Here is a 23982-nt window from a genome sequence, read left to right on the forward strand (position 1 = left end):
CTAGAGTCCTAGACAGAGGAGGTGAGTGCAGGTAGACCTAGAGTCCTAGACAGAGGAGGTGAGTGCAGGTAGACCTAGAGTCCTAGACAGAGGAGGTGAGTGCAGGTAGACCTAGAGTCCTAGACAGAGGAGGTGAGTGCAGGTAGACCTAGAGTCCTAGACAGAGGAGGTGAGTGCAGGTAGACCTAGAGTCCTAGACAGAGGAGGTGAGTGCAGGTAGACCTAGAGTCCTAGACAGAGGTGAGTGCAGGTAGACCTAGAGTCCTAGACAGAGGAGGTGAGTGCAGGTAGACCTAGAGTCCTAGACAGAGGAGGTGAGTGCAGGTAGACCTAGAGTCCTAGACAGAGGTGAGTGCAGGTAGACCTAGAGTCCTAGACAGAGCAGGTGAGTGCAGGTAGTCCTAGAGTCCTAGACAGAGCAGGTGAGTGCAGGTAGACCTAGAGTCCTAGACAGAGGAGGTGAGTGCAGGTAGACCTAGAGTCCTAGACAGAGGTGAGTGCAGGTAGACCTAGAGTCCTAGACAGAGCAGGTGAGTGCAGGTAGTCCTAGAGTCCTAGACAGAGGAGGTGAGTGCAGGTAGACCTAGAGTCCTAGACAGAGGAGGTGAGTGCAGGTAGACCTAGAATCCTAGACAGAGGAGGTGAGTGCAGGTAGACCTAGAGTCCTAGACAGAGCAGGTGAGTGCAGGTAGTCCTAGAGTCCTAGACAGAGGAGGTGAGTGCAGGTAGACCTAGAATCCTAGACAGAGGAAGTGAGTGCAGGTAGACCTAGAGTCCTAGACAGAGGAGGTGAGTGCAGGTAGACCTAGAGTCCTAGACAGAGGAGGTGAGTGCAGGTAGACCTAGAATCCTAGACAGAGGAAGTGAGTGCAGGTAGTCCTAGAGTCCTAGACAGAGGAAGTGTTTGTTGTTGCAGCCCTGTTCCACCCCTTTATGTTAATATTTTCATATATGCAAATACACCCATTGTATTTCTGCAAAATGTTGCACATACACATTTTCTTTATTTTAACACAAAATATAAAAGAAATACCTGATACCATTCTAAAATGTATATATGAGTGCACTCCCCCCCAAAAAAACAAACACCTGAATTCCCAACAAAATCCCTGAACGCCATTCATTATTTTTCCATTCCCGTAAAATGTTTAATGTGCTATAATTCAGTCAATCCTGATGGATAAAAAAAAATCTAAAAGTTTGGAGTATCTTCATCCAGTGTCCAACTGTTGCATTTATTAGAATTGTTTTTATAACCTTTTAACAATTGTGATGACGGTCTGTGTCACAGGAAGCCTCTGCAGCTGTCCCCACACCCCACACGCACAGAGAGGTGATAGTGGGTGACTTGGTGTGTGTGTTTTCTTAATTTTCTAAGAGGATAACCTGTCAATAAGAGGTAAAATAAATCCCCAAAAGCAGGGAGATTCTCCAGCTTTCGTACTTAGCAGTGTGGCTCGTTGAAAAGCCTTTCGCTGGATGATCTGTGTGTGTGTGTGGATTAGGACTCCTGTGGACAGTTGTGGGGAGGATTAGTATGGTCCATGTAACAGACCATGCAGCTGCTCCACTCCAAGGGCAGAGGGCTTCAGTCAGATGACATCAGATGAACCCCCTGAGAGCTACTGATTAGCGGCTCACTAAGCAGGGGAGCTTCATACACTTCCAGTGCTTTGCTGTTTACACTAATAAATAAATAAATATACACACATATCTATATCTATATCTATATAGATATATATCTATATATATATCTATATATATATATATATATATCTATATATACACACACACACAAAATTATGTGGACACAACTTCAAATGAGTGGATTCGGCTATTTCAGCCACACCTATTGCTGACAGGTGTATAAAATCCGAGCACAGCCATGTAATCTCCATAGACAAACATTGGCAGTAGAAAGGCCTTACTAAAGAGCTCAGTGACATTCAACGTCATAGGATGCCACCTTTCCAACAAGTCAGTTCGTCAAATTTCTGCCCTGGAAACGTTTAGGAGCAACAACGGCTCAGCCGCGAAGTGGTAGGCCAAACAAGCTCACAGAATTGTCTGTCCTCTGTTGCAACACTCACTACTGAGTTCCAAACTGCCTCTGGAAGAAACATCAGCACAAGAACTGTTCGCAGGGAGCTTCATGAAATGGGTTTCCATGGCCGAGCAGCCGCACACAAGCCTAAGATCACCATGCGCAATGCCAAGCGTCGGCTGCAGTGGTGTAAAGCTCGCTGCAATTGGATTCTGGAGCAGTGGAAACGCATTCTCTGGAGTGATGAATAATGCTTCACCATCTTCACCAGTCCGACAGTTAAATCTGGGTTTGGCGGATGCCATGAGAACTCTGCCTGCGCCAATGCATAGTGCTAACTGTAAAGTTTGGTGGAGGAGGAATAATGGTCTCAACATTTTTGTTGGGTCATGTAGTCTATCATTGAGACACATCAAGGATTCTCTCTGCTTTATCCTCCTTGTTTTCCTACTTGTATTCTTGAAGACAGGTGCTAAAGCACAAGTCAAACGTGAATCAGTGCTGTGCATACAAAATGTGCCTACAAGCAAAAACACACACACTGACAAGTGCACACACAACTGTGTGGGCACTGCGTCTCTGTCTGGTGGGTGGCGAAGCTGGCAGCACAGTAAGAGATCAGGAACGTGCTCGCCCACTGCTCCCTCTCTGCCCAACATGCTGCCTGCTCTGCACACCCACGCCCTCCTGCTGTGTGGCCAAGCCCTGCTCCACTCGGCTCTAGCCGCTCACAGACTACAGATTATGACCAGACTACATTAAGTAATGCCACCCTAATCATAAATTCTGTGCTGAATATGGGATCCACACAGAGCCTGTGGTATTTGCATGTGATGATGTACAATGGATTATTCCGTGGTCACTGGATAATGAAGACCAGTATTCAATGGTTCCACTCCAGCTTTTACGGAAGAGGTAGACTGATTGGATAAACAGGCCGGCCTTCCTGTTGCATGTTCCACCAGCAGGCTGGGAGCCAGATCAATATTTCATTCCCACAACCCTGTGGCAGAGCCACACACACAAACACGACCAGACTTATCCGCCAGCTCAAACCAGCTGGTCTCACACACACGCTCTGCTTCCACTGGGGACTGGGGAGTGACTCCAGACCTCCATCCGCTGGCAAATCAGGCTGATAGGACCACGAGGCTGACTGATTGACAGACACAGGCAAGCGCTTTGCTTCAGTTTTCATGTCAAAGGCACACCGAGTGGACAGCTCCACGAGTATTATGGCGATCTGGCACAAAACTTTATTAGGTAGTCAGTTTTTAAGTCTGCATTTTAGTCTACAACTGTGCACTCTTAAAATCCACAATCATGTATATATACACAGCGACACACTCCCATCCTGCTACATTATTTTTTAGGAGCATCTATTCCAATAAAATAGAATATTCTATATCATATAACCACAAAAACGCTGTCAAGTAAATAGTGCTACAGTGTGCAATCTCTCAGGAGTGTCCTTTATCATGGGAACATGACCAAGACCAGTCTTTACAGAATAAACCTTCACTAAACTCTCCAGTCTCTGAGTTACTGTTTAACAGCCAAGCAATCGCTATTTTAATCCTCATATCCTCCTCCGACAGATGATGTTTTGAAGCCAGAGTTTATAAATAGAACTCTGTTGTGAACTCGTTCAACGCTCTTCAAAATCATAAAAGGAGCTTGACTATTCAAATATGCAGCAGACAATATCAAACAAAGGCAAGAACAAGATTATATATAGATATATATATATATATTTTTGAATCTTTTACAAATGTATTATATTTTGGTTTGGCATGCACATTGGCATGCTAAAGACTCCCTAGTGAAAGACAGCCTCCCTAACACACTCTCTACCCCAAACACTCTCTCTACCCCAAACACTCTCTCTACCCCAAACACTCTCTCTACCCCAAACACTCTCTCTACCCTAAACACTCTCTCTACCCTAAACACTCTCTCTACCCTAAACACTCTCTCTACCCCAACACTCTCTCTACCCCAACACTCTCTCTACCCCAACACTCTCTCTACCCCAACACTCTCTCTACCCCAACACTCTCTCTACCCCCTCTCTATTCATGGTGTGAGGCTCCTTCCGTTCCTGGTCGAGTGCTCTCCTGCCGTGTTGAGGCAGTTCTTACACAGCCAAATCTAACAGGAACCAACAACTGTTTCTGCCCCAGCTAACAGCACAGAGCCTGCCCTAAACTCCACCACACACAGTACACACACACACACACACACACACACACACACACACACGCCACAGAACCTGGTGTTCTGGACTATAGTCCAAGATTAGACCACCATAATTCCAACAGCATTTCATTTGAGCGTTGCTAGTTTTTTCAGCTTAAATTCACACAACGTAGCAGGAGCTTGGAGAGCTACGACTGTACAGCAGTCAGAACATTCTCCTCGGACAGTAATCCAGACTCTGGTATGTACACACGCACACATTACTTCTCTCCTTCCCGAGCGATGACGTCCGTGAAGAGAATAACATTCACAGATGTGCTGGTTCTTTGCCACAGCAGAGTGGAGAGGAGGAGAGGAAGAGAGGCCGTGCCCTTCCCACATTCCAGGCAGGCAGCAGGGATGGGAGCGTGGATGGGAGTGGGAATGAGAAAGCCATCCCTGCCAGGCCATGTGAACCACTCAGAGCCCCAGCATTGGCCTCGATCTGAACTCAGCCATGCCTCCCTGAGCACCCTCCCACAGCGATGTGAAGAGACATGATCTGCCCCTCCTGACCCATGCTGTGCCGTAGGCCTGATAAGACGCGGCTTATGTAACCTATATAGGGGCTAAACGCTGCTCTTGGGCAGTGGGCTGTTTTTTATATAACCTATATAGGGGCTAAATGCAGCTCTGGGGCAGTGGGCTGTTTTTCCATATAACCATAATCATCGCGCCGCTTATTTTCATCTTCCATAAATATACATTCATTGGTCTTTCTGGAGATTCATTCCCAATGCAAATGTTGTGCAAATGCACTGACGCAGATGCACATGACTGTATAAATACTCATCTTAGCATTACATCATTGCCCATTAGAATATGATATATTTCTGAATAGAAGAGGACAGGAACTGCAGTCACTAAACGGCAGGCAGGGATATTTTAGGCTGGGAAGCGAGAACAAGTGAGCCCCCTTGGCGTGGTGCGAGTTAATAGTGTGATGCTGCTGCTCTGCCATCAGAGATCTAAGCGGGAGAGGGGGGTACTCAACAGCCTAGAGCCTGCCTGCCTCTCCCTCCCAGCCTCCTCGCTCATCCTTCATGCCTGTCTGATTCTCCAACATGAGCCAGAGACAGACACAAAGAGAGATGGACCGGCAGACATGCGTATGATCAGTGAATAACGGCCCTTATTGATTGTGTTTAGGCAACAACAGTCCTTACCTGTTCATAGTTTAGCCGCTGGGCTTCAGAGATCTCTTTCGGCTTGGCGTCGAGGATGTAGTCTCCTGCAGGGGAGCGAGAGCGAGGGAGAGAGGAAGCAACATCAGAGGACCTGGGGATACAGGCTAATTAAAGCAACCATAGATACACTGGGGAGCTGAGACAGAAAATATCATCAGGGTAGAGCCCTGCCCGCTCACCAGTGACATCACAGCCTGCTTACGTCAATCCCAAGTGAAGAGGTGATATTGTCGACTACATTCTGATTCCATAAGAAGTGTCTAATCCTCAGTGAGAAGCGGGATGTTGAGTGTTAAGCGCTGGCCAGCTGTTTTTCCAGGAAGGGTTCGGCCAGGCATGCAGGGTCAGTCGAGCCCTGGCCAGTGGGGAGCCGCTAGAGAGGTGTTAAGGGCTTAGTGTAGGACCTAGGAAGAGCAGCCACTGGGGCAGGCAGAGAGAGCCTTGTAAAGTCAGTCAACCACCACTGAGACTGAAAGCCCTGCGGTGCTAATCACAGTGCACCTGTCATCAACCCATTAACATCGCACCCAACTCCACCCTCCCCTCTCTGAGCAACACACAGCGGCAGTGTCCAGCTGTCGAAAACATACCCACTCGCAAGATATTTGATGTTACAAGATAATGATTCTGTTAGACTTTTAGATCTGAAAAACAAACAACAAAAATAGGCCTACTTTTTCCTCATAATCCAACGATTGCTTTCTTACTTGAGAGGCGGGGAGCTACTCTGATTCGATCTCCATTTCCTCTCCTCAGACACAGGCTTCCTCAGCCCTGGCCATGAACGCACCCGGCTGAGGCCAGTCAACTGACTGACATTTCTATGCCCAGGGAACCCCCGGCCATACCCCCCCTACCTCCCTCCACCTGCCCCGTTCCCTGCCAGCTGACTGTAGACTGCCCTCCCTGCCTGGGCCTCTACTGCTGCTGTTTGATGATTCACTGGCATGCTCCACAGAGTACTAAGTCCCAACATCGACCAGCAGCCTCTAATACAACATACATCTCCTCCACTTCTGCCCCTATGGGCCTCACAGTAGTTATTAATACAGCGTCTGAATCAGCCTACGTTAAATGGGGCTCTTTGTGAGCAGCTCTTTTTCACAAGCTATTCTTTTTTTGTCTGGGCATGAAACAATAACTGTGCGTAATGAAGTGCAGTGGCGAGGCTAGGAGACAGGCCTATCTGCCTGTTCCTGGACATTACACAAGATGAACGGTTTGACCAGGGCCCAAACCATTCATTATGAGCTCTCAGCCACTAGCTGGAGTAAAGACAAAGCCGTCTCCACAAACACAGAGCCGCAATTTATGGGCACTTGTGAAAGAAGAGCAGAGACGACTCAGAGGCATATCTGGGATGATACGCACACACAGCCTGCATAACGCAGTTAAAGGTCGGCAATGTACAGAAGAGGGATGGCTACAACCATAAGCGTTCCTCTGAGGAAATCTAACACGAAACAGTCGGAATAACAGGAGTTGCATGAAATGAAAACGCTGTGCTTCATCACTGCTTGTCACCTGTGATTTGCAGAAGGGTTGAAGTGCTCACTGTGAGTCAGGGTGCTCAAAAGAGACAGGGAATGTTTTTACACTGAGAACTTGGAATCAACCATGGGTATCTGTAGGAGCAGATGAGCAAGGTGCAGAGAGGCAGACAGAGGGAGCAATCAGGGGATTCCATCTGGGGCACAGTGAGGGAGAGGGCCCTGAGTGAGTGGGGAGGGGTAAAGGCTTCTCTCTGGCTTCTTACTGGTATTGAACATAGAGCTATGGGGCTGGAGTGAGTTCTGTGTTCCATCAGACACCAGGCTACCTCTAAAATATCTAAAGATGGGCAACTATGTCTCTCAATGTGCTAATGCTTTGGGTCAGTCTGAATGGTCTCATCTCTCAGGGTTTGTCAGTTGACCAGCAGGGTACAGTTGCCTCCTCTCTTATAAAAAAGTATTTGGGAAAGGTCAAATTAGATTTGCCTGGTCATAACGTAGTTTGATAATGAAATGCACACACTGTAGATGATACTTTTTCTTCCAGCAAAATGAACCAAACTCCAATTGTAACTGAATTGCATGCATTAATCTGTCATGGACACCAAGCGCTATGGACTCACAGAGGCAGATTCTGTGGGGAGGAAACATAATCCCATTAACAGAGCTCAAAAACAGACAATTAATAATTCTAAATGACATTTTCCTAGCCAATGCATCCAAAGAAAGTAACATCTAACCGAAAGGTAACAACGTTATTGCATACAATCATTATTATCCCTGGTACAAAACACACTAATGAGAAGTCAAGTCAACATTTGAGTTAGTCCTAATGAAAAATACTTGAAGAGAAGCAGCAAACTGAGAAATCTAATGAACATTCCCATGACTGACATCAAAAATATATCTCCTGACAATGAAGAATCATCCCTCTGTTTCCCAATCACATTTTGTTGTTATATTCTATCTCGGTAGCTAACTAACTAATCTGTCCCCCAATGAAGCACTACAGTGTAAACTGTAATTAAACCATGGTGAGAAATATCCTTAGCCATAAATTAACGACAGTAGGTGTCTTGGCCCATAATTACTAATACAAATTAAATCAAAACCAGTTGAATCTGCTAATCACATGCAGAATGTAGGACAATGTAGCACAAACAGTCAGGAGTCTTTTGGTACAAACTGACCTCTATACCGAACCCCCAAATGATCATATGAAAGTAAACAACTCCCATGGCATGACTAATGTGGATACATTTCAGGACTTCTGGCGTCTCTCAGAACTCAGCAGCTGGTGGCTCCATTTCTCTTATAGTTAGAGTTGTTATTGACGCCTAACAGTCATTATATGATGCATTTAGCTAGAACACACTCAAAACAGGACACTAGTCATAGCACCAGTCAAAGAATTATACAGCTGGTAAAATTGAAGCCAAACTGACCACTGCCATGAAAAGAGGGCTTGGCTATAGTGACAGTGATTTTTTTTCTCTATAGCTTAGATGAGAATGTCTTAAGTAACAGGACACCCCTGGTTCTACATCATAACAGCACCCAGCTATGGAGGGAGGCAGTGGGGTCAGCGTGCCACGCATGGAGAAAGAACACAGCTCCTGTTTCCCTGACGTTAGCAGGGCTTGGTCCACAGGGATTCTTCCGTCCTCCTGGTCAATCTATACCGGACCATACCACCTGACCTCACATTGGTATTAGCGATGCGCGGGTGAGCTGTTTGTTCATCCGCACCCACCCGCAATTGCTAATAACTCATCCGCAACTGCTGATGAAAATCTGAGGCCCTCAACCGACCCACAAACATAGAAACTGCATTGTACAGTCTGAGATGGAAAACATTTTTGACAGGCATTTTTAGATAGCCTACCAAAATGTTGGAAATTATAAGCAGGCCTATGTTATTCAACTTGTCTATAATTAGACACAGGCAGCTTCTCTTCTGTAATTACTTCTTGTCCTAGAAGACTAAATAAACCTTTGCTCACCAGAATAATGTTAGAAATCAATAGTATTAATGTTTCAATCTACACTTAACAAAAATATGTAAGGTGTTGGTCCAGTGTCTCATGAGCTGAAATAAAAGATCCCAGAAATGTTCCATACGCACAAACAGCTTATTTCCCTAAAATTTGTTTACATCCCTATTAGTGAGAATTTCTCCCTTGCCAAGATAGGTGTGGCATATCATCCACCAGACAGGTGTGGCATATCAAGAAGCTGAATAAACAGCATGATCAATACGCAGGTGAACCTTGTGCGGGGGACAATAAAAGGCCACTCTAAAATGTGAAGATTTTTTACACAACAATGCCACAGTGTGCAATTGGCATGCTGACTGCAGCGATGTCCACCAGAGCTGTTGCCAGAGAATGTAATGTTAATTTTCTCTACCATAAGCCGCTACCAACATTGTTTTAGAGAATTTGGCAGTACGTCCAACCGGCCTCAAAACCGCACACCACGTGTAACCACACCAGCCCAGGACCTCCACATCCGGCTTCTTCACCTGCGGGATCATCTGAGACCAGCTACCCTGACAGCTGAGTAGTATTTCTGTCTGTAATAAAGCTGTTTTGTGGGGAAAAACTCATTCTGATTGGCTGGGCCTGGCTCCCCTGTGGGCCTGCCCTCCCAGGCCCGCCCATGGCTGCGCCCCCTGCCCAGTCATGTGAAATCCACAGATTAGGGCCTAATGAATTTATTTCAACTGACTGATTTCCTTATATGAACTGTAACTCAGTAAAATCATTGAAATTGTTGCATGTTGAATTTATATTTTTGTTCAAGATAGTTGAAATTGTTAAAATGTGTTTTCTTTCCTCTTTTATCTCTGCTTCTCTCACACAGCAAATACATTTAGGGACCAAGGAGAAAATTGAATAATAAAAAAATAAAAAAACATGAAAGATTTGACATGCAAAATGTCCAAATGACATCAATTTCACCGGTTAAGGAAATTAAAAGCTGTTAAAACGACACGTTTTTGATAAGATCTCAGTCCGGCTTGGATGCATATTTTATGTGGTTTAAATAATAAGATAATAATAAAGATAAGGTGATGGCTTACATTTGTCCTATTTTACACTTTTATGATGCTGATAAAGATAGCACCGCCATCTTTATAGATGGTCCCTAACCGCGCATTCATTCTCTCAAGATGCTGAAATAAATAAATCATATTTCTCCACTTCTGTTCAACTTTCAAAATGTATATTTGGTGTATAATTTTACTGCAAGAAATGCTTAGTTCTGCAGGAGTTAATATTAGGCGATGTGAGAGGTTATAGACCTACAGTCAGTCCAGATTTCAGTTAGGCTACTATTTCATTTAACCCATCTGAACAGTACAGTTCCCTTGATGTGCCATTTTGAATTCCCCATCTTGAGACTGTCAAATCATCACACATGACATAGCCAGAACTGCCATCATCCTCTTTTACCACTTCTCTACATTTTTCCCAAACATCAACTCTCCATTTCGCAGCTTTTCTACTATTGCATTAAACTCCAACATTGTCCTTTTTGCCTCAGTGGATCGATTTGAACTTTTTCTGCCCAAGTACCCAAATGCATTTGGCAATTAAACGTATTTAGGGCGCTACAGTTAGGCTACACACTAACGCCAGATAGAAATAATGAAAGGAAAACCTCAATGTAGTCTATAGATATGAATTGCACAAGAGTTATACATTAATGGATTTTTTTATGCATTGTTTTCTCTTTATTCAACCCGCCGGCACTTCATCCATACAATATTTTACGACCCTAAACCAACCCACCCACCCACCCCATCTGTGGGGACTCCAGGCATATCACTAATGGGTATACAAGTTCATATGCACTCTTCTGAGGGCAGGTCTAGCAGCTAGGTGACAACCAGAATGCATATAATGACCCAGGTAGAGTATTGAATGTATTACAGTCTTCCAAAATACTGTAAATCCAATTCATTTATTGGGTGCGTTCGTAAATTCAACCTGGCAATCTACTCCGATTTCAAAGCACTCTAGTTTGAAAGTGTCAAGAATAATTGAGGAATTTACGAACGCACTAAACTCGGTTGTTAGGACAGTTGTAAATAAACATTGGCTAAAACTTTTTATTAAATTGTTGACAGTGACACAGATGAAGTCACTAGCCCTCCTGATAACATGAAAACACTCTAACCAGCTCTGCTAGGGCGAGTAAAATGTTCAGAGGGAGGTGCCCTCTTATTTGTGTCTGGAAGAAGCTAGCAAGCTAGTCAACTTTAGTAAGTTAGCTTGGGTGCTTCACTGCGGTTCTGAACTCAGAACGCTTGGATCAACCCTACTTGCCGGCCAAAGTGTAAAATCTGACAACGCTCTGAATTTACAAACGGCCCAGAGAACACTGACACTCTAGAGTGAATTTACGAACGCCCCCATTGTATTCACTGGCTAAAAATTAAGTGGAGGTTTCGTTTATTTAGAAGAAAAACTCAGGTAATATTGGCATATGGGTGATTTCACAGCAGCTATGCAATTACTGTGTGCCATTGCTTAAATCATATGAAATCCATATTATATTGCAATTTCTCTTAAAGCTAGGAGTGGCAGCAAATCCACAGTCTACTGAAGGGAAGCGAGGAAATCAGTAAAATAAGACTGAGGGGCCAGGCAGGCAGTGAGGCAGGTCCTGTGATGTGATTATTCATACAATAATGCATTCTCAGGCAGTGGGACATAATTACAGCCCTCCAGTACTCTGTCATTAAGGTCACATTGCACTTCCCAGGCTAGTTTCTACTACAGCTCAATGCTCCACTGCACTGGTGTACTAAATTTATAGCCAGACTAGCATTTTGTGACATGGACCTCTAGGCAGGTACAAAACCAATGAAAAATACAGTATTGAGCACTGTCAAGGTGGCTTGTATTTTTAATCAGGCTTAAAATACAGGTCACAACCGTCCGTAAACTTAGAGAAATACTAGAGACAGGGAATACACTGTACACTTCACCCTCCAGGAGGGCAACTAAAGAACAGGTCACTGATTTAAATGACATTCGGGTGTATCTTTGGTTTCAAAAACAGATTCTCACTTATACTCACCAAGATATTCCATCAACTGTTCAGCAGTTATGATCTCCATCATTGGTGGCATCTTCACCTGTAATGGAACCACATACATTATTTAACAAACCAAGCAACATGACTAAAGTTAGCCAGGCCAACAGAACCTGGCTGACAGGCATCTCCCTCCCCCATGATTATGGTTCACAGTAAATACACCCACACCTGGGAAGTGGAAAGCTGTGTTTAAAGTCACCAGAAGTGCACTGTCAGCGGTTGCACGACTGTCAGCACACACACAGGCGTTTGAAGCAAAGAATTCTGTTTACAGTCACTTTTATGTCACCCATTTTCACAGTAGGTAGTGAGGTTTTAGGGAATGTTTCAGACACCTGAGACACAGAGCTGCAGTTTAAGTTGTGAAGCCACATACTGAATAAGAATCTCCACTGCCTGCCAACCAACCGTCACTGTCAGTAATTAAACATTATCTTTATGATGTAAATGAAACCAGAAGCTTAAAAAGGACTCAATTGGAAGCTCTCAGAGACTACTTATGAGAGAGGGACTGAGCTGCCAAGGCCGCAGCATGGGGAAAATACATACAACTGGGTCTATGGTATAATTGGTCAATGTGACCTATGTCAACAAACTCCATCCTAAAATTACAATAATTAAGCATTAAGAGAAAATAAAGATGAGTGCATATGAGTGGTATAATTTGAACTTGAACTTAAATTCCGCCCAAATGAAGGAAGATTATTTATGAATCTTCAACTTTTCATGGTATTCTATATTCTGGCAGGTGACAATAGTTTATTTTACAACTGATCATTACATTTTTATTTTATACTGATAATACACCAGATAGCGTAGTTATGATGACCAGCTTCATAATTACTTCTCTATTAGTAATTTAGTATTGTCAAATAATAGATGTGGAAATGTTCCAAATGGCATCATGCACACCACATGTAAACGTGTCTCAGAGGTCCGGTTATGATGTCAGTCATTTACCTTCCATGCCAGCAATAGGACATTCATAATTGCCAGCAATGGGCATGGACCGTTCTCGTTCTGGGTAATGATAGGTGTGTTTTCCTCCTTCCACTTGATCCACTTGATGTGGTATATGGACTGGCCAGCGCCCCGGTCCTTGGTGCACGGGATCTTAGTTCCATCAGCCCCATACTCGCTCTGTAGTGTTATTGCCAGCCCCCTGTCCTCCACCCCTTCACTGTTGAGATCGAAACTGGGACAGGAGATAAGGTTCGAGAAGGACTCAAGTGAGTCGACGCTCCTAGATTCTGCCGCGATGCACGGGTCACTCCCACTCGGCAAACCCTCGCATATGGTTTTGTCAATCGCAACTCCACATTTAACGTTTCCCGTATTTGTTTTGTCAGGACATAGGTGTGTCGGTTTTGCCTGCTTCACTAGTTCAACTGACTCACAACCCAACACCTCAGCGTGACCATCTGTAATCCTGGCCCCTATCGATGAGGGCTCGCCATCCGTTTTGTTGTTTACTAACTTTGAGGTGGCACCCTCGCTATTTCCTGTAGCCAGCTGCGTGCCATATCCCATCCCGTTACTCAAATGATCTCCAGATCCAGAGGACAATGTCTCCGACCAACCACTCGATTGAATGTTCTTCTCTTGCACCGGGAGAGACTCGATCAATTCTGCCATATCTAATTTCTCGACACTGGAGATAGCATTACTAGCAGTGCTAGGGGCACTACTGGAGCTAGTAGTACAACTAACCAAAGTACTGAGAGAATGCTCACTAATCTTGCACGTATCGGTCGCTCCCTTCATTCCGCCAACTGTTTTAATATCACCCATTTCTCCTGCAATAGTAGCACATAGAGTACTTCCTCCAACATCTCGATGCAGGTTTGCATTTTTCTCCATTTCGATTTAGACACTGTCGACAGCTTTTAGCTAGCTTAATTGCAGCTCCAGCTTCAGCCCCACAGACGCCATGACATATCTGCCAGTGACGTCACTGTAGATGAGCCCACAGAGTTCTGGAAGAAATGCCTCTTCAGGCCAAAGAGAGGCAGTAGAGAATAACGGGAGATTTGAGTGCTGTTTTTCATAATTTGGGTGTACTGTGTACATTTTGTATCCGTTTGCAACAAATTGCACATGCTTTCTCGTCGTGGTTTCCTGTCATTTTTACGTTAATATTCATTGTCCCCCACGATTAAATCGGGGAGGGGACTGTGGATCTGTCGTTTATATGTTCATGCGATTTCTCAGAATGCATTGGGCCGATTTGGACGAAACTTGGGTGAATAATGAGTCTTGCCATAGAGAGCCGGCATTTACAAAATTACTCTGATTGGCCAGATGGTGGCTATAACAAGAGATTGAAAATGCACATTTTGAAGGTGACGCTCCTCGCCCCATTTGACCTAAAGTCATGAAATTCGGTACATAGGCCCCTCTCCTCGCAAGGAACACATTTAGAATGTTGTGAAAAACAGTTAAAATGCTACTCTACTGACACTGAATGGCCGATCTGCATGAAACTTTATATGTGGCTTTTATGGATAAAGGTCTCTTAATGCAATATTTTCCAGACTAGTACCTAAAACAACATGCTCACTATTGACCAATAAACATTCACCTGTGCATGGTCTAGCACATAAATGCATATACATCAATCAGTCAAGGATATTCATATTGTAACAATTTGTTGCACATGTTGCAGACACTGTCAAGACTCAACATATGCAAAAACATTCATATGAACTACACAGTGGTGCTACAATGGCACATAATTATCTCTTGATCTGTTTGACTCAGAGCGCTGAGGGGATGTGAGTCTAGCTAACCCACATGATATCTCAGACACCACTTGCCCGATTTTGAGAAACTTGGGTGAATGATGCGTCTTGCCGTAGAGATCCAGCATTTACAAAATTACACTGATTGGCCCAAGGGGGGCGCTATAGTAATCAACTGTACGTTAGTCACACGCAACATCTCAAACACAACTGGCCCAATTTGTATGAAACTTTGGCGAATGATGCGTCTTGCCATATAGATCCATCATTTACAATATTATATTGATTGGCCCAAGGGGGGTGCTGCATTATTCGTGGGGGATTACATGTTTACTGTACCTCATACCTCTGCATATTAATCTGGTACTGGTACTCCCTGTATATAACTCCATTATGGTGTATTTTATTGTCCCCCACGATGAAATTGGGGAAGGGACTGTGGATCTGTCTCCGTCTGTAAATTCGTATGTTCGTCAGCACTGGCCAGATTTTTGACAAAACTTGGATTAATGGAGCGTCTTGCCATATCGATCTGGCATTTACAAAATTACACCGATTGGCCCAATGCAGGAGTTTATAGTAATTGGGGGGGGGGGGGGGCTGCATCATCCGTGGGAACGACATGTTTAGCGTTGCCTTGTTAATTTATTTTGATTTTTATATGGATAGAATCCTAATGGCTGAAGTAATATTATCTTCACAAAATGTGTGTGTGTGTGTGTGCGCGCGCGCGCGCGTGCGTGTGTGTGTGTGTGTGTGTGTGTGTGTGCATGCACAGGGAAGGAAGAGGTGCGTGGGTCTTCATCACCTTGTATCTGGTAGCAGCAGCAGACTGACAAGTTGTTTTAAGGTTTCCAGTTCAGTCAGTGTAGTGGCTTTTTTCAGCCACACAGTGGCAGAAGCTACACAGTGAAAAGATCAACGCTGTATGTCTGGTGTACAGTATGTCTAATGGAAAATAAGAGATACACATTTTTTGCAGTCAATAGTTGGTGTTACAAAGAGAGCATTTTTGCTAACCTTGACCCTTTCCTAACCTTAACCCAATTATTCTAAACTGCTACGTTAATTCTCCTAACCTGCTGCGTAATCACCTCTGGTTGTGGCTGTATTGAAGTGGTGTGTTTTTAGGGAATCTCAACAAGGATGATCAGTGCAGAGACAAATGCAGAGAACAAGCAAGTGCAGAGCAGGTGTAGGTCGCCAGGACATGTTATGCAGGCACATTCAACAAATTCACAATAAATTCAACACAAATAGCTGTCTCTGAGCAGTGCAAATGCATGTGGGGCCACACACCTCTATATCGATTGTTCCACTGTCAATGAACATATGAATTGGGGGGAAACATTTCAAAAAAAAAATCTAATGTTTCCCCCCAATTCATATATACATTGACATTTCACAGTGGAATCTACTGTAGTGATGTACTGTATTCAGTACTGAAATCATATTCCATTAAATCAGATTACAGGGATATTTCTAAAACTCTGTCCAAAACAAATGTATTATTGTCAATACATGATATTGTATTGTACAAAGCCATGAGTGCATGGAATTTCCTTCCATCTCATATAGCGCAAATGAACAGCAAACCTGGTTTCAAAAAACAAATAAAGCTACACCTCAAACCAAAACTCTTCTCCCCCGTGTGACCTACTTGTTGTTTGTATGTACTGACATGTATGTGTAATTGATAGATGCACACACACAACATGTTAATGTTTTTAAATGTATGTAAATTGTACATTATTTTGTCTGTAATGTCTTTTTCGTTATATGTCGGACCCCAGTAAGACTAGCTGTCGCCATTGGCGTTGTCTAATGGAGATCCTAATAAATAAAACATATTAATTTATAGGCTAACTTGATATTGAACAGTGGCTTGGTTTGTCGCTGTTGAATCTATTTCACTTTAATTGTTGTTTTCAACAAATATAAGCGGCCCTATCAAATAAAAGCAAACGGGTTTTGTTGCGCTAGTGAGGTAGGAGGGACTAGAACGCTGCCTGCGCCTGACGTCAGGCGGTTGGAGACAAGCGGTGAAAGGCAGTTGTGAAGGTACTGCCATAAACAGAGCGCGGACTGCGCCTTTAAGAAGTGCAAATCGAAACAGTAAAGCATTCGCGGTGTCAATGTACTAACAATGAATTTAATCGATATGGTCTTGATACAACTCTTGCTGTTGTTTAATTGCATCTGGAATATTAAAGGTAAGTTTTGGCATTCTGATTCATACAGCAAGGAAAGTGTTTCATCGCTAGCTAGCTCGCTAATCGGATTGAGAAAATGGTAGCGAGCGAGCTAGGCTAGCAGCGTTAACGTTACCTAGCTGGGAGGGGTGCAGCTCCTGTTTTAATTTTTTTTATACATTTATGGTTCCGCTAGGACTATATCGAGAGAGCCTGCTCGAGCCTACGAAAGGTCCACCGAAGACTAATGTTTACTAAAAGTTATATAGTATCAACATACTAGACCCCATTACTGCAGTTTCAGTCACGCACTGTTAGTTCTGAGAATCAAGTACAGTGGTTCCCAAACTTGAAATGGGTCCCCTGAGAATATGTGATGTTATCAAACAAATTAAGAACTTAAAACATTTTTTTTTTATCTTCAACTTGGTATAGAATACAACTTGTTAGTGTCGACTAAGACCTCTTACACTATTAGAATGTACTTTTATAGTTCTGGACATCCGGCAGGACCTAAAATTGAGTAAATATGAACACACAGCATTAACTAACGTTAGAGATATACTTTTTCCAAATGGGGTCTTCTGTATTAGAGGTCAACTGACTGATTTTTTTCAATGCTGATACCGATTATTGGAGGACCAAAAAAGGCCGATACCGATTAAATCGGCCGATATTTTTTATTTCTTTTTTATATAATGACAATTACAACAATACTGAATGAACACTTATTTTAACTTAATATAATGCATCAATAAAATCAATTTAGTCTCAAATAAATAATGAAACATGTTCAATTTGGTTTAAATAATGCAAAAACAAAGTGTTGGAGAAGAAAGTAAAAGTGCAATATGTGCCATGTAAAAAAGCTAATGTTTAAGATCCTTGCTCAGAACATGAGAACATGAGAACATATGAAAGCTGGTGGTTCCTTTTAACATGAGTCTTCAATATTCCCAGGTATGAAGTTTTAGGTTGTAGTTATTATAGGACTATTTCTCTCTATACCATTTGTATTTCATATACCTTTGACTATTGGATGTTCTAATAGGTACTTTAGTATTGCCAGCCTAATCTCGGGAGTTTATAGACTTGAAGTCATAAACAGCGCAATGCTTGAAGCATTGCGAAGAGCTGCTGGCAAACGCAGTAAAGTGCTGTTTGAATGAATGCTTACGAGCCTGCTGCTGCCTACCACCGCTCAGTCATACTGCTCTATCAAATCATAGACTTAATTATAATATAATAACACACAGAAATACGAGCCTTAGGTCATTAATATGGTCAAATCCGGAAACTATAATTTCCAAAACAAAATGTTTATTCTTTCAGTGAAATATGGAACCGTTCCATATTTTATCTAACGGGTTGCATCCATAAGTCTAAATATTGCTATTACATTGCACAACCTTCAATGTTATGTCATAAATACGTAAAATTCTGTCAGATTAGTTTGCAATGAGCCAGGCGGCCCAAACTGTTGCATATACCCTGACTCTGCGTGCAATGAACGCAGAGAAGTGACACAATTTCCCTAGTTAATATTGCCTGCTAACATGAATTTCTTTTAACTAAATATGCAAGTTAAAAAAATATATACTTCTGTGTATTGATTTTAAGAAGGGCATTGATGTTTATGGTTAGGTACATTTGTGCAACAGTTGTGCTTTTTTCGCAAATGTGCTTTTGTTAAATCATCCCCTGTTTGACGAAGTTGGCTGTGTTTGTTAGAAAGAAATAGTCTTCACACAGTTTGCAACGAGCCAGGCGTCCCAAACTGCTGCATATACCCTGACTCTGTTGCACAGAACGCAAGAGAAGCGACACATTTTCCCTAGTTAAAAGAAATTCATGTTGGCAGGCAATATTAACTAAATATGCAGGTTTAAAAAATATACTTGTGTATTGATTTTAAGAAAGGCATTGATGTTTATGGTTAGGTACACATTGGTGCAACGACAGTGCTTTTCTTCGCGAATGCGCTTGTTAAATCACCCGTTTGGCAAAGTAGGCTGTGATTCAATGATAAATTAACAGGCACCGCATCGATTATATGCAACGCAGGACAAGGTAGATAAACTAGTAATATCATCAACCATGTGTCGTTAACTAGTGATTATGTTAAGATGAATTGTTTATAAGATAAGTTTAATGCTAGCTAGCACCTTACCTTGGCTCCTTGCTGCACTCGCATAGCAGGTAGTCAGCCCGCCACGCAGTCTCCTCGTGGAGTGCAATTTAATCGGTGTCCAAAAATGCCAATTACCGATTGTCATGAAAACTTGAAATCGGCCCTAATTAATCGGCCATTCCGATTAATCGGTCGACCTCTGCTCTGTATATTCTAGTGTTAATGTAGGGTCTTGTGCAGTAAACGTTTGAGAACCCCTGGTCTAGTAGCAAGTTGATTTGTGTAGATCTTTGCTGGCAAAGTGATTACATGCTAATGTACAGAATTTGCTAGCTATTTCGACAGAAAGGAAAAGGCTAATCATACATTTTGACTTGGTCAATTACATTTGTCATTCTCATGATGTGCCCAACTCACTGACTTTTCTTTCTGTATTTTATATGTACACAGCCTAGCTAGATCACTATGGCTCTGATGCAAATATAACTTTTTCTATGGTATACTATAATTAGTTAGTGGTCTGTATTTTCAAAATTCTAAGCTGATTTGAATTCATTCAGCACTCAGACGAACTGAAAACATGACACATGGACAGGATGTCCCCTGTGATGCAGTAGCATGCATTAGAATAGACTTTCACTGACCCATGTTGGCTATTTCATAAACATGCCATCAAACATTTCACTTCATCATTATTCTTCACACTGTTAAGGTCCCACTCCATCTGGGTCTGACTACTGCTGAGTTGACTATACGCCTCATCTGTCTGACATCGAATGCATTTTTCATTTCCCTCTCCTGTTTGCCATGGGCTAAAATGCATATTCAGGGTCTGTTTTTTTTACCTGCTCTGACAGTCTGTTTTTGTGTGTGTGTGAACAAAGTGAGTAATTGATCTGCCTGAAGCTGCTGTGGGCCTTGTGTTCCCCTGTGCCCCCTGAGCATTGAGCTCCCCTGCAATTCCTGACTGGTGTCCTGTTTATTTGTTCAATGATGGGAACAGAAACATTCCACTGCAGATTAAGTGTTGTTTCAGAGACTGCTAGGTCTGATTTAAATGATCAGGACTTGAATTTAATTTGCGCCTCATAAATTGTTATTGTGTTGTCAAATCCCCATATTGAAATTACTAGTGCATAATTTATCATCCTAATTAATTATTTTGTTTGTTTATTCCACTTGAGTAACTCTCTCATTAGCTAATAAAGTAGAATGAACCATGTTTCATGGCTCTTCTTGATGAGCTAATATTCCCACTCATTTGCATTAATCATACTTTTTGGGTGTTTGTTGACTTATGTTATTCATGACGGCCAAGTTTGAGCCTTTCATTTGCCTATTTTTCTTTTAGCACAGTAATGACTCCATTCCATTCAAGGGACTGGGACATACGCTCAAATTCTAATACTGTAAAAGTACATCCTTCCTCCCTGTCTTCAGCTGTCCTTAGGGTGATGCCTCTTCTGATGTGGTTTGATTCGTGAAGCAACTCAATGTTAGCCATATTGGTTTTACCTACCATGTCTGATCACTTGAAGGGCGTAAAGAATAAATAAATGCTTTAAACAATGCCTTCATCATCGAATTGGTTCACCCGACATGGGCCAGATGTTGAGTTGGGTCAGATAGTCATTTTGATGTCAGGGTTGTCAGACTAATTGCAGAACTAAACAGAGCAGCAGCAGAGCTCTGTGTGAGGCACATGTTCCCTGGTGTGTCCTTGAGCGTTTGCTGCCAACTGAGAGCGTGTGAGCAGAGAGGATGCCACCCAGACTCCGTGATGCTTCACCACAATGTTTGCTGTCTGTGGAAAAGAGGATATGAGCCAGCCAGACTGGAACTCAAATGATTACTGAGGAAACAGTTCTCTTAGAGGACAATGACAATGTTCTTTCATAAACTAAGAAGATAAGTCCGCCAATGTCCACTCCAAATGCAATTTTAAAAGCACAGATTTGTATTCAAATGGAGAGTTTGGGATTAAATTGGTCACCACTATAGCAATTAATGTCCTCTAGGCTTAGGCTATATGCTCAGAGCCTCAGATCGTTGTACACTGAGTGTACAAAACATTAGGAACACCCTCCTGATATTGTGTTGCATGGACTCTATAAGGTGTCAAGCATTCCACAGGGATGCTTCCCACAGTGGCTGGATGGCCTTTGGGTGGTGGACCATTCCTGATACGCGTGAAAAATCCTTAACACACTCGAACCGGTACGCCTGCACCTACTACCATACCCCGTTCAAATGCACTTAAATCCCTCTGAATGGCACACATACACAATCCTTGTCTCAAGGCTTAAAAATCCTTCTTTACCCTGTGTCCTCCCCTTCATCAACATTGATTGAAGTGGATTTAACAAGTGACATCAATAAGAGATCATAGCTTTCACCTGGTCGTTCTATGTCATGGAAAGAGCAGGTGTTCCTAATGTTTTGTACACTGTGTATAATGTTATACATTTTACTGGGAAGGCAAATTATATTATCAGGATTTGGGTTTCTAAATCTATAATTCAATGCTTGATGCCACATGCAGATTAATAATGAATGAGAGATGTTGTCATAAAACCATAGATTTGATTCATGGGTGGATATTAATGATTTGTTAGGGTTTGTGGTAACAGATTCTTCCCTTTTGACTGAAATATGTTTCCAGAGTTGAACATTAATTATTCATAGAGGGAAAGCAGGAGATCTGGCTAATCTGTTCTTGTTGAGAGAAACATTTTTAGCTGGTACTGATCCAAAAGCCATCATTTGTAAAGATGAAGTAAAGTAGGCAGCCATGTTAATTAAACTAGTAACATCCCTACTAGAGGTCGACCGATTAATCGGAATGGACGATTTAATTAGGGCCGATTTTTCCAAGTTTTCATAACAATCGGTATTTTTGGACACTGATTGTGGCCTATTTTTTTTTTTTTTACACCTTTTATTTAACTAGGCAAGTCAGTTAAGAACACATTCTTATTTTCAATGACGGCCTAGGAACGGTGTGTTAACTGCCTTGTTCAGGGGCAGAATGACAGATTTTTACCTTGTCAGCTCGAGGATTCGTTTTTGCAACCTTCCAGTTACTAGTCCAACGCTCTAACCACCTGCCTTACATTTTACTCCACGAGGAGCCTGCGTGGCAGGCTGACTACCTGTTACGCGAGGGCAGCAAGAAGCCAAGGTAAGTTGCTAGCTAGCATTAAACTTAGCTCATAAAAAAAAACAATCAATCTAAACATAATCACTAGTTAACTACACATGGTTGATGATATTACTAGTTTATCTAGCGTGTCCTGCGTTGCATATAATCGATGCGGTGCCTGTTAATTTCTCATTGAATCACAGCCTACTTCGCCAAACGGGTAATGATTTAACAAGCGCATTCGCGAAAAAAAAGCACTGTCGTTGCGCCAATGTGTACCTAACCATAAACATCAATGCCTTTTATTTAAAATCAATACACAAGTATATATTTTTAAACATGCATATTTAGTTAATATTGCCTGCTAACATGAATTTCTTTTAACTAGGGAAATTGTGTCACTTCTCTTGCGTTCCGTGCAAGCAGTCAGGGTATATCCAGAAGTTTGGGCCGCCTGGCTCGTTGTGAACTGTGTGAAGTCCATTTATTCCTAACAAAGGCCGTAATTAATTTGCCAGAATTGTACATAATTATGACATAACATTGAAGGTTATATAATGTAACAGCAATATTTAGACTTAGAGATGCCACCCGTTTAGATAAAATACGGGACTGTTCCGTATTTCACTGAAAGAATAAACGTTTTGTTTTCGAAATTATAGTTTCCGGATTCGACCATATTAATGACCTAAGGCTCGTATTTCTGTGTTATTATATTATAATTAAGTCTATGATTTGATAGAGCAGTCTGACTGAGCGGTGGTAAGCAGCAGCAGGCTCGTAAGCATTCATTCAAACAGCACTTTCGTGTGTTTGCCAGCAGCTCTTCGCTGTGCTTCAAGCATTGAGCTGTTTATGACTTCAAGCCTAACTCCCGAGATTAGGCTGGTGTAACCGATGTGAAATGGCTAGCTAGTTAGCGGGGTGCGTGCTAATAGCGTTTCAATCGGTGATGTCACTCGCTCTGCGACTTGGAGTAGTTGTTCCCCTTGCTCTGCAAGGGCCGCGGCTTTTGTGGAGCGATGGGAGGGTGGCTGTTGTCGATGTGTTCCTGGTTCGAGCCCAGGTAGGGGTGAGGAGAGGGACGAAGCTATACTGTTACACTGGCAATACTAAAGTGCCTATAAGAACATCCAACAGCCAAAGGTATATGAAATACAAATGGTATAGAGAGAAATATTCCTATAATAACTACAACCTAAAACTTCATACCTGGGAATATTGAAGACTCATGTTAAAAGGAACCACCAGCTTTCATATGTTCTCATGTTCTGAGCAAGGAACTTAAACGTTAGCTTTTTTACATGGCACATATTGCACTTTTACTTTCTTCTCCAACACTTTGTTTTTGCATTATTTAAACCAAATTGAACATGTTTCATTATTTATTTGAGGCTAAATTGATTTTATTGATGTATTATATTAAGTTAAAATAAGTGTTCATTCAGTATTGTTGTAATTGTCATTAGTACAAATACATTTTAAAAAATCAGCCGATTAATCGGTACCGGCTTTTTTTTTTTGTCTGCCAATAATCGGTATCGGCGCTGAAAAATCATAATCGGTCGACCTCTAATCCCTATATTCCAACGGATCATATTCTTTTCACCTGTTGAGATGCTGTCTTTCACTAGCGCTGTGGGACTCCACACACCGGCTTCATTATCTCCCATTCTGTTTCACGCAGACATTACATGGGGTGTGT

General features: G+C 42.4%; 2 protein-coding genes across 3 annotated transcripts in view; one reads left to right on the top strand and one right to left on the bottom strand.

Annotated features, from left to right (window-relative positions):
• The window catches only part of LOC115203097 (ubiquitin carboxyl-terminal hydrolase MINDY-2), a 25322-nt gene extending 11241 nt beyond the window's left edge, over window positions 1–14081 (bottom strand). Inside the window, exons 1-3 of one of the 2 annotated variants that reach the window (XM_029767466.1) lie at window positions 13032–14081; window positions 12054–12111; window positions 5449–5513 (exon numbers count right to left, since the gene is read on the bottom strand). In XM_029767466.1, coding sequence (XP_029623326.1) covers window positions 5449–5513; window positions 12054–12111; window positions 13032–13931 — 1023 coding nt within the window. In that variant the 5' untranslated portion in view covers window positions 13932–14081. The remainder of the gene's footprint in view (window positions 1–5448; window positions 5514–12053; window positions 12112–13031) is intronic. The other variant, XM_029767464.1, reaches the window with a different exon arrangement.
• Window positions 14082–16862: 2781 nt separating this feature from the next.
• LOC115203098 (disintegrin and metalloproteinase domain-containing protein 10) overlaps window positions 16863–23982 on the top strand; it is an 81698-nt gene continuing 74578 nt past the window's right edge. Inside the window, exon 1 of the mRNA XM_029767467.1 lies at window positions 16863–17025. Coding sequence (XP_029623327.1) covers window positions 16959–17025 — 67 coding nt within the window. The 5' untranslated portion in view covers window positions 16863–16958. The remainder of the gene's footprint in view (window positions 17026–23982) is intronic.

Source organism: Salmo trutta, chromosome 12, assembly GCF_901001165.1.
Source record: "Salmo trutta chromosome 12, fSalTru1.1, whole genome shotgun sequence".
In the NCBI taxonomy this organism is placed as follows: domain Eukaryota; kingdom Metazoa; phylum Chordata; class Actinopteri; order Salmoniformes; family Salmonidae; genus Salmo; species Salmo trutta.